Source organism: Ips typographus, linkage group LG10 (assembly GCF_016097725.1).
Source record: "Ips typographus isolate SLU linkage group LG10, UJ_Ityp_2.0, whole genome shotgun sequence".
In the NCBI taxonomy this organism is placed as follows: Eukaryota; Metazoa; Arthropoda; class Insecta; order Coleoptera; family Curculionidae; genus Ips; species Ips typographus.
In genome coordinates this window covers 2,089,890-2,105,091 of record NC_138431.1, presented here as the reverse complement: position 1 = coordinate 2,105,091, position 15,202 = coordinate 2,089,890, and the positions used below count along the sequence as shown (strand labels likewise).

Here is a 15,202-nt window from a genome sequence, read left to right as displayed (position 1 = left end):
CAATTTTAATGTTTCCGCTCAAGTAATATAAATTCCACATTTTTTAATGTTTCCGTTCAAGTGAAATAAATTAGATTTATTTCATTCGTGACGGTATTAAAGAAAATCAGTCTTAATTAATTACATCTCAAAAGAGACTTAGCCTTAATATTTACGTTATATTAATTATAACTCAGTCTTATCTAATATCGATCTATCATAATGGAACCTCGTAACAATAACGAACAAAATGTATAACAAAAATAAGCATTCATCTTAAATCAAACTATGCCTAAACTAAACAACTATAATAAAGAAGTTAATCTCTCCTAAACATTCTCTGAAATGCAGAATTCTTATAAGATAACTGCTCTTACCCAACAAAATCTTCGGACAATCCAAAATTTATCCCTCAGACTATTCAGTACTACTCGAGGTGATTCATGAAGTAATCGAATGTGTTCAAATTGTATTAATATCTTTGTTAAATGACTAGAACCTGATAATAATGAAGGATGTTTCTGTGAATATTTCCCTCATGTGTTGAGTGATAATTGCATTTCGATAATTGCGGTTTCTTTTCTAAAACGTGTTCTTTGGGTAAATTTGAGTCGAAAATGTTCTATGAACATGGGTCCGCAAAATGCTTCCTTACCAAGATATGATTTTTTAGGTTTAATAGTGTTGTGTTGAAAACTACAATAACCTCACAAAAATATTTTTTTAGAAAAAAAATTAATACTACTTGGAAAATAACTTTTTATAATAATTGTTCAAAGTGTCCATTTTCCCATTGTAAGCATAGTCTAGCTTTAATGATGTGGATGATAGCCATTGTAGTTTTCGGCACAATCTTGGTAAGGAAGCATTTGCGGACCCATGTTCATAGAACATTCTTGACTCAAATTCACCTAAAGAACACGTAGTGAAATTTTGTCCCTTACCTCGCGGTACACCCTGTATAACGCCTGCATTGTTGTGGAGCCTATTGCTAGTACACTAATTGTTGTCCTTGCGCAGTTTTTTTACTTTTTATAACCACACAATGTCAAACGCGATGTCAACGAAAATTAATGAACGGTTTGGAACTTGCTCATTGAGCTCCATTGAGCAATCTATAGTTGCAGAAAAACCAAAACATTTTCTTTATTCGGGAAATATTCCCCTGTCCCACCTTCGGTGTCCGGCTCTTTCGCCAAAAAAATATGAAAGTAAACTCGTGCAGTTAAGAGATAACAAGTTTTCATGCAAAATTATCGGTAATTTTTATGCACTCGTGCAATTACCCCCGTATATTCCAACTTTGAATGTCTTAAGCGACCTCCCACTCTGAGTAAACCGTAATCCAAAAATGGGACTAATGAAAGTATTTTACTCTTTGAATGCAATGGTAAGCCTCTCATTAAACTAGATATTTCCTTTGGAAAATCGATACGCTGAACCAAACGAACAAGAACCGTTTCAGCATTATTAAGTTCTAAAGTAGTTGTTAGCATACCATTAGAACGAGAGTTTATATTTTTACAGTTGTTTAAAAACCTAATGCAATAAGCAGTCACTCTTTTTAGACGAGTTATTTGTTAAATCAAATTTGTGTAAATTTTTGAAAAATGACAATGATTTGATTTGTTTTAAATCAGGTATATTTTCGGATGTAATATTTAGTCCTTTACTCCATTGATTTAGTTCTTTAAAAAGTCAGTCAGGTCCAGACCACCACATTTTATTGTTTTCTAACTCTTTGGGAGATAAACCTCTTGAAATTATATCTGCGGGATTCTCCATAGATCTGACGTGTTTTTAACTAGAGACATCACTTTTATTTTGAAATAAAGATATTCGGTTGGCTACAAATGTTTTGAAACTAGCTGGTTGAGAAGACAACTAAGATAGAACTATGAAGGAATCTGTCCAATAATAGACGTGCTCTATATTCATAGGTTATATCCCGAGACGTTCACATTTTATCGGGTAAACTGTGCATAGGTGGTTTTTTGAAAAATTTTGCTTGGAAAATGATTGAGACTAAATAATTCGACGATAAATTTTTTCCAAAGAATTATTTAGTCGAACCCATTTGCCTAAACGAAAAATTAAAATACAAAAAAATACCAATGCACATTTTACTTGGTAAAACGTGAACGCCGAGGGGTATATGTCAAGATTATTTCCCGAAAACCCACATTTTAGTTTATTGACCAGAAAACACTTTAGTTAGAACACAAATACTAAACTGAACGTGATGAAATTAATGATAATATTGAACTCACCCCAGCAGACGACAGATTTTCGTTCAACCAAGTATATTTTTGTTTACATTTCAGATTGACAATCATACGTCGAAATATTTTAATTTAGGTAATTATTTAATGGAAACTACGTTATAGTGATTTATTAATTGTTAATATTGAAGAAAATAGCTTAAATTTTATATGTGTCTAAATCCCGTTTCGTTTAATATCAAATGTTCTTCAAAAAACGTATTCGAAAAAGGTAGGTGGTAATACCATAAGAGCCGGGGGCAATACCATAAGAGCTCAGATTTAGCCGGATAATTTTGGTGCTTGTCTTAGAACACTTTCTTTGTGTTGTAACTGCACGAGACCTGTTGTAACTAAATCACGAGAGGGTAGCTCGAGTGATTTTGCCAACCACATTTGTAGCCAACCGAATATCTTTATTTCAAAATAAAAGTGATGTCTCTAGTTAAAAACACGTCAGATCTATGGAGAATCCCGCAGATATAATTTCAAGAGGGGTATCTCCCAAAGAGTTAGAAAACAATAAAATGTGGTGATCTGAACCTGACTGACTTCTTAAAGAACTAAATCAATGGCCTAAAGGACTAAATATTACATCCGAAAATATACCTGATTTAAAACAAATCAAATCATTGTCATTTTTCAAAAATTTACACGAATTTGATTTAATAAATAACTCGTCTAAAAAGAGTGACTGCTTATTGCATTAGGTTTTTAAACCACTGTAAAAATATAAACTCTCGTTCTAATGGTATGCTAACTACTTTAGAACTTAATAATGCTGAAACGGTTCTTGTTCGTTTGGTTCAGCGTATCGATTTTCCAAAGGAAATATCTAGTTTAATGAGAGGCTTATCATTGCATTCAAAGAGTAAAATACTTTCATTAGTCCCATTTTTGGATTACGGTTTACTCAGAGTTTTTTGTTTAATTTTTAATTTAATGTGCTAGTTAGTTTTTTCTCCATAATGAGCTTTGTTCACCTATTTAACTATGTTAAATTCACTAACTCGTTATACATGGATCTCTCTGTCTCTCCCCTTGTAAAAAGACAGTAGTCACATTGATCGACTGATTTGAGCTCCTGAAGATGGTCATTTATGTGACCGAAACTTGTTGAGCAGACCTTACCATCTAAGGTCATAATAAAGTATTCTGGAGAAGACTGTTTGTCATTTCCTTCCTTTCGTACTCTTGCGACTCCACTGAAAGAATATGGACTACTACTTCTTTCTGACAATTGCATAAGTCTGGTCGAGTTGCTGATACAGCATATAAAAGACTACCGATTATTTGTCTGCACTTTTTGATTAGGTCTTTATCGATGTCTGAACATTTTAACATATCAGAATCAAAATTTGAATCCATTGGGGTACTAATAGGGTTACAATCTTGCATCTTAAACCTTTGCAATACCCGTTTTAAATAATCACCTTGAGAAAGTTTAGTACATCCCAACTCCAAATTTTGAACAACATTTACACCCAAATAATCAGTAATAATTCCGAGGTCTTTCATAGAAAAATTCTTATTTAGTACTAATTTTAAATCATTAACTTCGTTAATATCTGTGCCCAAAATTAGAAGATCGTCAACATAAAGTAGCACGAAAATCTTTGACTGGTCTGTAATTTTACTATAAAGACAAGGATCGTTTTCAGATCTTCTGAACCCAGTTTCAACCATTAAAGTGTTAAATTTGAAATTCCAACATTTTGGTGAACCTTTGAGCCCATATATTGACTTCTTCAATTTGCACACAGTTGTAGCGTTATTTACATTCTGACCAGGTAATGACATGTAAACGTCATCAGTGATGTGACCATATAAAAAGGCACTTTGCACATCCATTTGATATACAGGTAATCCTAATTCATTTGCTACAACTAACAAAATTCGAAAAGTTACAAGCTTAGCCACAGTTGCGTAAATGTCATATAATTCATCTCTTAACTCTTGTTGAAAACCACGAGCTACTAATCGCGCTTTGTACTGTCCGTCACTGTTGATCTTAAAGAGTCACTTGCTTTCGATCACTGGTTTTCCAACCGGCCACGGCACTTCCGACCAAGTATCATTTTTTGCAAGAGCTTCTAGCTCTCTGTCAACCGCACTTGTCCATTTATCAGCGTCTCTTCCCGACACAGCCTCTTCCAAGGTTATTGGTTCTTCAGTTTCTGTGAAGAAACTTGTAGAATAGTCACTTAACCAATTTGGCTTTTTTAGCAAACGTCCCCTTCGATCTTGCCTTCGATTCATCAGGACCTGTTCAGGAATTTCATCACCCAAGGAATCAACATCATCAGATTCATGTGATGAAGGTGTATAGTCTGATCCCAAATCCGACCTTGAGTCTAACATTACACTTTCCTCCAATGTAACATTTTGTGTAAGGTCTTGTTGATTTATAGTTGAATTTGAGTCCTCTTCTTCTGACAAAACAGCCAGCTGCTCTTCCCTTTTCCGAGAGGTATCACCCAACTGAACCACTGTCTCTGCTGAATTAGGTAGACATATTAAATCTCTATGAATCTCTACTTTGTTTGACTTGGGAAAGAAAACTCTGTACCCTTTGCTTTCATCGCTATAACCAACCAGAATTCCCAGTTTGCATTTAGGGTCCAATTTTAATCGTTTTTCCTTTGGAATATGGCAGGCCACTTGTATTCCAAATTCTTTCAAAACGGAAATATTAAATCTTCTTCTATGCCACACTTGAAAAGGCGTCTTCTCAACGTCTCTACTCTTACCCACTCGATTAAATACAAAAGCCACTGTGTTAACAGCCTCTGCCCAGAGACTCTTATCTAAATTATGATTATGTAATAGTGACCTTGCACCCTCAACTAGTGTCCTATTTTCGCGTTCGGCGCGACCATTTTGTTGTGGGCTGTAACTACATGACCTTTCATGTTTGATTCCATTTTGCTGAAGAACCTGTTGTACTTCTCTATTAACATACTCCAACCCATTATCTGTTCTGAGTGTCTTGAGTTTGTTTCCAGTTTGTGTTTCAAGTAACTTGATAAAACGCACCAAACAGTCCTTAGTCTCTGATTTTTGTTTAAGAAAGAAGACTACCCTATAATTAGAAAAATCATCTTTAAACAACAAGAAATATTTAGCATTCTCTACAGAATTTTTCTCAAAAGGTCCGCATAAGTCTGAATGTACTAGCTCACCAATTTTGGTAGCCACTGACTTACTTTCAGGAAATGGTAACCTATGCTGTTTGCCCATAATACATCCCTTACACATAACCTGATCATCCTCCTTAAAACTAATATTATTCCTTTTGAGAACCTTTTTAACTTGATTTACATTTAAATGTGACATTCTGCAGTGCCAGTCGCTTACACTTTGAACAACATTACATTGCAAAATATTTACATCAGAAACAATAATAGGTTGAAATAACATTTTGAAAAACTTACAGTGTCTTTCTGCTACTGCTCGAACCTTTCCTGCATTGTCCAGTATTTCACTTTTGTTCTTATTTGACCGCAATGTGTAGCCTTTGTCCAATACTTTACACACTGAAAATAGGTTGATTTTAAATTCTGGAATGTACAAAACATCATGTAGTTCAGTTTCCACATAAGAGTTTCCATTCCAGGCTTTCAGCTTTATGTTTCCAATGGCTGACACTTTCACAGTAGTACCATCTCCCATCCGAACCAATTTATTGACATTTGTGTTCATATTCACAAATTGTGTAGCATCAAAGCACATGTGGTCACTGGCCCGGCTATCCATACACCAGTCATTAGATCCAAAACTTGACAACCCTGCCAATGCTACACTTTTTGATTCATTACTCATTGTAACAAAAGCATTTGATGAACCACACTCACTATGCATTTGTGAACTCCGGTCCCTGTCATGCCTTTTATTTTGCTTAAACCAGCAATTTTCTATAACATGTCCTAGCTTTTTACAATGATGACAAAACTTTGGTTCACCTGAGTTTCTATTTCTAGTATTTGCTAATTTTGGACAATTTTTCTTTGTGTGGCCTTCTTGATGGCAGTGATAACACTTAAACCTTCTAAACTCAGTTGCTGGAGTCTTTTGAGCTGCCAAGGCCATACTGGCTTCAGTTTGCTTTATCCTTTCTTCCTCAATCAACAATCTGGATGTTAATTCCTTCATTGTTTGTTGGTCACTTGAGGTAGATTCCCAGGCTGAAATAAAATGTCTCAAACTTTCAGGGAGAGATATTAAAACCTTGGTAATCAACATTTTCTCATTAACTTCCTCCCCTAGCTTCTTTAAGTTGTTTTAGATTTCCTCCAGCTTTGAGATACTCGGCTATACCACCTTGACCATAATCTAAGCCAAAAAACTTTTGTAGCATCAAATGGACACTAACTTGTGATTTCTGCTCATAAATACACATGAGCTTATCCCACATTTGTGCTGAGGTATCACAAGCCAATATGTGTGTCAATGGCTTTTCTTCTATACGGGTAACTATAATTTCTTGGGCTTTAGCGTCCCTCTTTTCCCACTCGCTCCTACCCTCTTCAGGTTTTGGGATTGCCCCTGTAACTATTTCAAACAGCCCTTTTGATTTCAAAATTATCTGGGTTTGAAATTTCCAGGTCGTCCAGTTGTCTCCTGTATCCTGTGAGCTTAATAGTACCAGTTAATCCACCTGCTTGATCCATCATTAGTGTGTTGCTTTAGTAATCTTTCGAATTACGTATTTCTCCCTTAAGATACCGGGTTTTTCCAGGACGCTACACCTGTACCACACTTTTCTCGCATGCACAACGACTTTTTACGATGGATGGGCCCATAACCTGTTGGAAGGATCGAGTCGTGCTTGTGCAAAAATAAATAAGCAGGAGTAATTTACAACAGACTTTAATTAACTGATAAATGTGAGAAAAAATAAGAATTATAATTCAGAGAGTAAAGAACAGTTTTCATACATGCCTTTTATAACAACTGACTCACTATGACTACTGACTGACAGTGACAACTGACTGACAAGACCTAACCTAACCTAACTAGGGATGAACGGTTTCATTGTTTACAACAACTAGTTTTGTATTTAACTTTGTTTTTTGCTAAAAGCAAAATTAAGAAAGTTAAGGGGGTGGTCAAAAATTCAACCAATCAAGGACGCTGCTGCCGAAACAGTTGAATATCGATACAGACAATTAGGCCTAGAATTTGACGTAGAATTCAAATATCGGATAAAAAGTTGGTCATCGTATTTAAAAAAACATAAGTTTGGTTTGTTACTCAAATTTGGGACACCCTGTATAATAACTGTTGATCTAAAAATAAAGTAGACCTAAATATCTACTAGTTTTGTATTTAACGTTTTTTGCTAAAAGCAAAATTAAGAAAGTTAAGGGGGTGGTCAAAATTCAATCAATCACCCTGTACATACAAAAGAATGTAAAAGTTTCTTGACAATTGGTGGATGCGCGAAAAAAAAGACCAAAAAATTATAAAAAGTATTAAAACTTATCCTACTAAGAAAATTACTCTTTTTTTTTTCTTAAAAAACACATATATTTAACGCAAATATTTCTAAAATCGTAAAATGAAAGTCGCTAGAATACTGGAAAAAAAATATTTACGGTGCATTGGAAAATTTGTGACGTCACTACAATCTAGTTTAATTTTCTCGTTAGGGTGACCTTCTAGGGAAAAAGTGCATAGAAGCAATGCTGTAGAAGATGAAATTCCCTACAATTTCTCCTCTTTAGACTTTTTTGATATTTTGTCAAATAACGGAGATTTTCAATTTTTACTCCAAACACACCAAAAATTGACCTAAAAATTTAAAGTTTTCTACTTTCAGATCAATTTTCAAGTGTTTTGACTTAAATGCCACCATTTTACTATTGAAAGTTGACTTGAAAATCAAAATATGACCCTAAAATTAATTTTTTAAGCCAATTTTGACTCTAAACACACAAAGTTTTAAAGTTTTCTATTTTCAGATCAAATTTCTAGTGTTCTGACTTAAACTCGAACATTTTCTTATTGAAAATTTCTTATTGAAAATTGTCTGTTTGACTCTTGGAAAAAGAATGCAATTTTCATGGCAACATTAAGATATTTGACAGGTGTCAGTCGTTTTGTTGGTTTAAATGCGATATTTTGTTTGCAGCCGAGCACCCACATTCCGATTAAACGCAGCGTTTTAGACGCTGTCAGAAAATCACTTTTCCAGTCCGCATCCAGCGAATTTAACGCCGATTCTTCCGGTTATTTAACTCCCGAAACTTGCCTCAGCGTCGCTCCTTCGTCTATACGCAACACTGTTACGTTAACTAAACTAAACTAAACTTAGCTACATTTTGGTAAAAACAGTTTACGGAATAATCGTAGTAATCGTGAATGACGTGCGCGCAAAGTACCGTGAACCGCACTGTATGTACTTACCACAAGTATCCCCGGACCGTGGTACTTTTCGGCCAACCATAAACAAACAATGGCGGCCAATCGGTACGTCTCTGTGTTTAGAGTGAGACCGAGAACGGAGTAATCGAATACTCGGACCGCAGTGAAATAGACCGATTCCGGGAAATTCTTCAATGGACACTGCAAAAATGCATAGTAATCGTCATAATATAAGCAAAATCAAAGTAAATTAAAATGACGTCACAAGGCGTTAATATTTTCATTATTATTATGATAGTCATCTTGAACGTTTTCGGCGTAAAATGAACTCACAGCCAATCCCCAACAAACACAATACATCCAGTGGACGACCCCTTTAAATCCATTAAGTATCCCACAAGTCCATGGACAGATTATGGGCATCCATTCACATTTCTTCAGATAGTTATCCATTGGATATCCACTTTCAGATATCCAATGGACAGGTAATAGTGCCATGTCCATTGGACATCCAAGTATAAATATACAGTGGATATACAGTGGAAAAAACGTATTGGAAAAAGATAGGTGGTAATACCATAAGAGCCGGGGGCAATACCATAAGAGCTCAGATTTAGCCGGATAATTTTGGTGCTTGAATGAATGTAGTTTGATGGGCTCCCTACGGAGAAGACACTTAGGCCGCTAGCCGGGCCCATTGTGACCCATCACAAGCTAGTACCCCTCCAATTCGGTGGCCCTGACAAAGCTGCAGAGCCTCCTTGGCCGGGTACCTTGAATATCTAAGGGGTTGATCACACTCTTACCCCAAAGCTCTTTTCTGATCGTCGCAAGTGCCGGGCACTGTGTGAGAACATGTGTCGGAGTTTCCTCGTCTTCCTGACACAAGCGACATATCGGATCCTGTGACAGACCCAGAATGTGCATGTGTCTTCTCATCTGACAGTGACCCGTGAGAAGTCCTGTCACACATCTGAGGTCCTTTCTGGATAATTCCATCAGTGACTTCGACTTGTTCTTTGAAAAGAAGCCCATGAGACATCGCGACTGCCGCATGCCTCCGGCCTCCTCCCAAGCAATATCGGATCTTTGCCAGAAGATACGGTCCACAATGGCGGATCCGACCACACCGGCAAGTCCTACAATAGGTTCGGGCCCTACGGGGCTCTCTTTGGAGCCACATAGGGCCAACCTGTCCGCCTCCTCGTTTCCCCTAACACCGGAGTGCCCCGGGACCCAAGTTAGGCGTACCTTGGCCATCCGCGCGAGCGACAAGAGTGTTTTCTTACAATCCAGCACCAGCGCAGACGTCGTTGAATCAGCTTTTAAGGCAGCCATTGCTGCCTTGCTGTCCGTACAGATAAATATATCCTTCCGGTATAGCGGTGAGTTTAAAATAAACTCCCCGCATCGGATGATCGCAAAGATCTCGGCCTGGAAGATGGTACAGTGGCAGCCTAGAGGGAAGCTAAGCCTCGTCCCCGAAGTTGCACCATACACACCTGCCCCTGCCCCCGTCACGGTTTTGGATCCATCTGTAAACCAGACGTCTCCATGCGACGGGAGGATAGAGTTTTGAGAGAAATTCCAGTCCTCCCTCTCGGGTACTAAAAACTTTAGAGGTCCGCTTGACAGAAGCGTCGGAGGCACCCGATCCTGCTTCATCAACAGTTCCGGGCACTCCCTCAACGCCTCCCCCCAGCCCCCGAGATGACCCCACGGTTCAGCTGAGTCTGTAATCAGCATATTGAGACCTGCCAGTCTGTGGGCTGCCCTGGCGGCTTCTTTTTGTATAAACAGGTGCAGCGGCTCGAGCCCACATAGCCGCTCCAGTGCCCTTGTTGGGGCAGTTTTCATTGCACCTGTAATACAGACACAGACAAGTCTTTGAACCCTGTCCAACAAGGCTCGTGACTTGGCCGTATCCATAGCTCCGGACCAAACAATCGCTCCGTATGTTATCATTGGGCGAACAACAGCGCAGTATATCCATCGAAGGATTCTCGGCTGGAGTCCCCACGTGGTATCAAAGGCCCTTTTGCACGCCCAGAGAGCATTGCGGGCCTTCCCGATTTTGACTGCAAGGTGCTCGTTCCAGGTCAGCCTGGAATCTAGAATGACCCCTAGGTATTTGACCTGGGATTTGTACCCCAGAATGCGGCCAAACAGATTTAAGTCCGGCAACGGCCCGAGTTTTCGTCGTCTCGTAAAGATGACGACTTCCACTTTTTCCGGGTTCACAGAAAGCCCCTCCCCCTCACACCAAACCTGTGTTGATTGAAGGGCAGCCTGGATATTCCTCGCCAGGCCCCCGACGGCACGACCACTCGAAAGAATGGCCACATCGTCCGCGTAGGCCTGGGCGTAGACATCTGCGGAGTTGAGTCTCCACAGCAGAGTATCAACAACTAGGCACCAAAGAGTGGGCGAGAGAACGCCCCCTTGGGGGCATCCCCTGGCGACCCACGCCTCCGACGTGACTGCGTTGAGCTCCGCAAAAACCAAACGGTTGGACAACATGGTTTTCACCCACCCGGCAACCACCGGATGGGCCCCACGCCGCTCAAGGGCTTGGCATATCGATGCAAAGGAGGTGTTGTCAAACGCCCCCTCTATATCCACAAACGCCGCCAGGGTGGCGCATCCGGGCGCTCTGCCCTTCTCCAGCCTCTGTACGAGGTGGTGAAGGGCGGCCTCCGTAGGTTCTCGTGTAGAGGGGCCACAGTGAGCAGCTCCTCCTTAATATGACGGTCCACAATGCGCTCAAGAGTCTTCAACATGAAGCTCGAGAGGCTGATGGGACGAAACGATTTCGGATTAGAGTAATCCGCCTTTCCCGGCTTAGGAATGAACACGACTCTCACTCTTCTCCAGGCCTCAGGGATGTACCCCAGAGTGAGTGATCGCCTAAATATCCCCAGCAGGACCAGGGTCATCTCCTCCGGGCTCCTCTGGAGAAGTGCCGGAAAGATACCGTCAGTCCCCGGGGACTTAAACGGGGCAAACGAGCATATAGCCCATTTCACCCTTTCAAAAGTAACGATACGGTCTGCAAACGCACGGTCTGCCCGTACGTCACAATTTCCGCTTTCCGTGAGTATTGGCCCCACCTGACTCGACCCCGGGAAGTGAGTCCCAAGCATGATGCCTAGGGTCTCCTCCGGTGTCTCGGTAAAGCCCCCCTCCGGCCGGGCCACAGAGCCCAGGCGCAAGCACGACTCCCTCCTGAGGATCCGCGTTAATCTGGACGCCTCAGTGGTGTCCTCAATGTCCGAGCAGTACCTCCTCCACGTATCTCTACGGGAGTCTCGTATCGCTTTCTTGTAGAGCTTCTGAGCCAACTTGTGGTTGTCCCAGTGTTCCACAGTATTGATCCTTTTTGCTTTGTTAAAAAGCTTACGGACCTTCTTACGGTGTCTCTCTAAGAGAGAGTTCCACCATGGCGTTCCTCCAACTACCCGTTCCTTAGCCGGGCAGTTGTGCTCGTATGACGCTAGTACGGCGGCGTTGAGTTCCTCGACCGAGGCCTCAACGTCCTCTGCCGTGCGCGTCCTTTTATACATGACCCTTATCCTACTGGCCAGCTCCTCGCTGTAGAGGCTCCAGTCAGTAGTCCGGGGGTTCCTGTAAGTGGAAGAGGGGATTGTGCTTATCCCCTCGACATCGAAAAGGATGTGTCGGTGATCGGAGAGGGAATCCTCCTCCGACACGCACCATCGCTTTACTTGTTGTTTTAAGGGCCCACCGCAGATCGTAAGGTCGATGACAGACTGCCGCCCCGGCATGAAGAAGGTCGGCACGGTACCTCTATTGAGGACCCCCAGACCCTCCCTGCAGAGAAATTCCAGCAAGTCCGCCCCTCTCCCGCTGGTCCCGGCGGAGCCCCAGAGCTCGTGATGAGCATTGGAGTCACATCCAATTAATACTGGAGTGTCCTCCTCTGCGCACCTCCTCACGAGAGACTCAAGTTCGACCGGTGGACACACCGAGTCTCCCGGGAAATATGCCGAACAGACGACACAGTCCCTAATTGTGCCATTGATGGACAATGGTACCCTCACTGCGACCAAGTCCCTGGTGCAAGCACCAGTCATTGGCAGCGCCTGTATGCTGCGGGTGACAATGCAGGCACGAGGATTCGGTGATGAGGAACAGTAGTGAACCGTCCCCCCCATCGCCCCGAGCCCTCTGATCTGGCCCCGAAACAGGTAAGGTTCCTGGATCAGTGCCACCTCACAGCTCAGTTCTTTTACTCTTCTACAGAGGAGCGCCGTTGAGGCTCTCCCGTGCTGAAGGTTTATCTGAATAAAGCGTGTTTTATCCATTAGTAAAATATTATTTATCATTGAGAGTAGGCCGCCTGCGCGCCCTACTCTCGTTCGACCACAGTCTTGTTCTGGCCGTCTTCCGAATCAGAAGACTCCTCGTCCGACGAGGCGGTATGTCCCCTGGCTTCCGGTATCGGGGCGCTATCCAGCGCCCCGCCCATGGCCTCGGTTTCTCCCGCCTCCCCTGAACCAGGGGGAAATCCCGCTCCCACGGGCTCTCCCACCGACTCCGGGGTTGTCCCCGAGGTAGCCTCCGAGACGGTGACAGCCGCGACCTGCCCCTGTCCTTCGACAGGAGCGAGGGGCCGATCACTTACCTCCGAGGCACCACCCTCGTTTTCATTTCTCGAGGGCGAGAGAATTAACAGCCTCGCCCTCGTCAGTCCGTAGAAAGGACGGTACCGGACCCCCGCCAGCGCGGCGACCGAGTTTTCCCCGATCCCCACTACCAGCGAGAGGCCTGTGGGCTCCTCCTTCCTACTCCACACCCGCCATCCTGAGCACCCCAGGCTCGGATTCTGGCTAGCCAGCCGAGCCATCGCGATCTCATTCGACGGGTGCTTTTTTCCGGGGATCCAGAGCGTGGCCCTCCGCAGCCGAAACCTTTCGGGATCAGCGGCGACGAGCGACACATCCGGTCCCCATGGTCTAATGAGAGGAAGTGTCTCTAGGAGCCACCTCCTCGATATTTGATTGGCCGCCGTCACCAGAATTTGCCCCCTCCACAATCTTGTGGAGAGGAACTGGACAGCCATGCCTCCTTCTGAGGGGACGGCTTCCCCTGCTGCGTCCAGGAACTCTGCCAGTTGGTCGCCGTTGAAGCCCAAGTCTGGATTTACCTCCCTGGTCACGACGACCTGCAGGTCCCTGTCCTCAGCAACAATTAGGGAATAGCTGGCGCCTTGGGACGTATCCGCCCCTCGACGCCGCTTGCCCAATTTCCCCTCAGGAGGCGTCATGCCAGGCTGCATTTGCCTCTTGAGGGATCCTTTAGAACCCCTCTCTGAGTTCGCAGGTTTTGTCCCGGACCTCTTTGGGGGGTTTATAATTCCACTAGAGGGTCGTGAGGCCCCGGAACCCGTGCCGGACCCCTCAGAGTCCACCCCGGTGTTCCTGGCACTACTCGTCCCTCCAGTGACAGATTGTTTGCTCTTCTTTCGAAGGGCTACTTTGCCTCCCTGGCTCGTTCCAGCACCGCTGTGAGCCACGGGTGCGCCCACGGGGGGCCCCCCAGTGCTCCCAGCCGCCGTCGACGGCCCCGGGATCGCGGCAGTGGATCCCGCAGTTAAAGCGGCAGCCGCCTGTCGGCGTCGCCTCTTCTTCCGCTGAGATCCACTCTCGCGCTTGACAATGACCTTGATTTTGCCAAGGTCCTTCGATATACCTTCGATGTCCGAGTTTCCCTTAACGGGCTCCTCCGGCATCGAGGTACTTGTACAGGCCGGACCCCCCGTAGTCCCAATAAGAGGGCCTACGTTGGAGGCGGCCGAATGTGTCGAGGCCGAGGAATTCAAAGACCCCTCGTCCTCCGAAGAAATTTCGTTTATGGTTTCCATATATTGGTCCCACGAGTAATGGGGAAATGTGGTCCGACGCCGTGGAGCCCCACACGGCGCTAAGGCATTTATACAAGGGGGTGCGCCAGGTGCCCCCAGGTTCGTCGCTAGATGTCAGACCGCCTGGCTGACCATCCATCCCGTCAGCGCGCACGATACCTTGGGATTCAGAAGGTTTTTTTATAGTGGTGCCTAACATCCACTCGGCCCAGGCAGTAAAGCCAAGGTCCCCGTTCCCCGGGTTGCCCCGGGGGTTACGGTATGTAGCTGGTCCACGTCTGGATTTTACCGGGCTCATCCGGGTTTTTATTCCCTTCGGACCCGGCTATGTATCCAGATAACCTTGAGTTCCCCAAAGGGCCCTCAAGGCCGTTCCCCTATCCGCCACCTGGGGACGCGCCTGGCAGGTTGCTGAACCCCCGCAGAACTAGCTGCGGTACCAAGAATTTTGGTGCTTGTCTTAGAACACTTTCTTTGTGTTGTAACTGCACGAGACCTGTTGTAACTAAATCACGAGAGGGTAGCTCGAGTGATTTTGCCGAACAGGTCGAGTTTTGTACCATAATGAAAGTATGAGAAGACACACGGAAAAATTATCCTGTTCAAAATCTGAGCTCGAATGGTATTTGATAAGACAATTACCAGCAGAAACTGTACTGGTAACAAACAAACACTGGCAGTAATACATTTTTCTGGTTCTTTTGATTTTCTA

General features: G+C 43.4%; 1 protein-coding gene across 1 annotated transcript; it reads right to left on the bottom strand.

Moving 5' to 3' along the window:
• Positions 1–9,320: 9,320 nt before the first annotated feature.
• LOC145734989 (uncharacterized) lies at positions 9,321–11,126 on the bottom strand. The gene has a single exon (XM_081988674.1). It carries the CDS (start codon positions 11,124–11,126, stop codon positions 9,321–9,323), a length of 1,806 nt encoding a protein of 601 aa, XP_081844800.1.
• Positions 11,127–15,202: the final 4,076 nt, after the last annotated feature.

Bases quoted from the DNA above. Each gene is read 5' to 3' on its own strand.
- LOC145734989 (XM_081988674.1), bottom strand. From the start codon at position 11,126: ATGTTGTCCAACCGTTTGGTTTTTGCGGAGCTCAACGCAGTCACGTCG.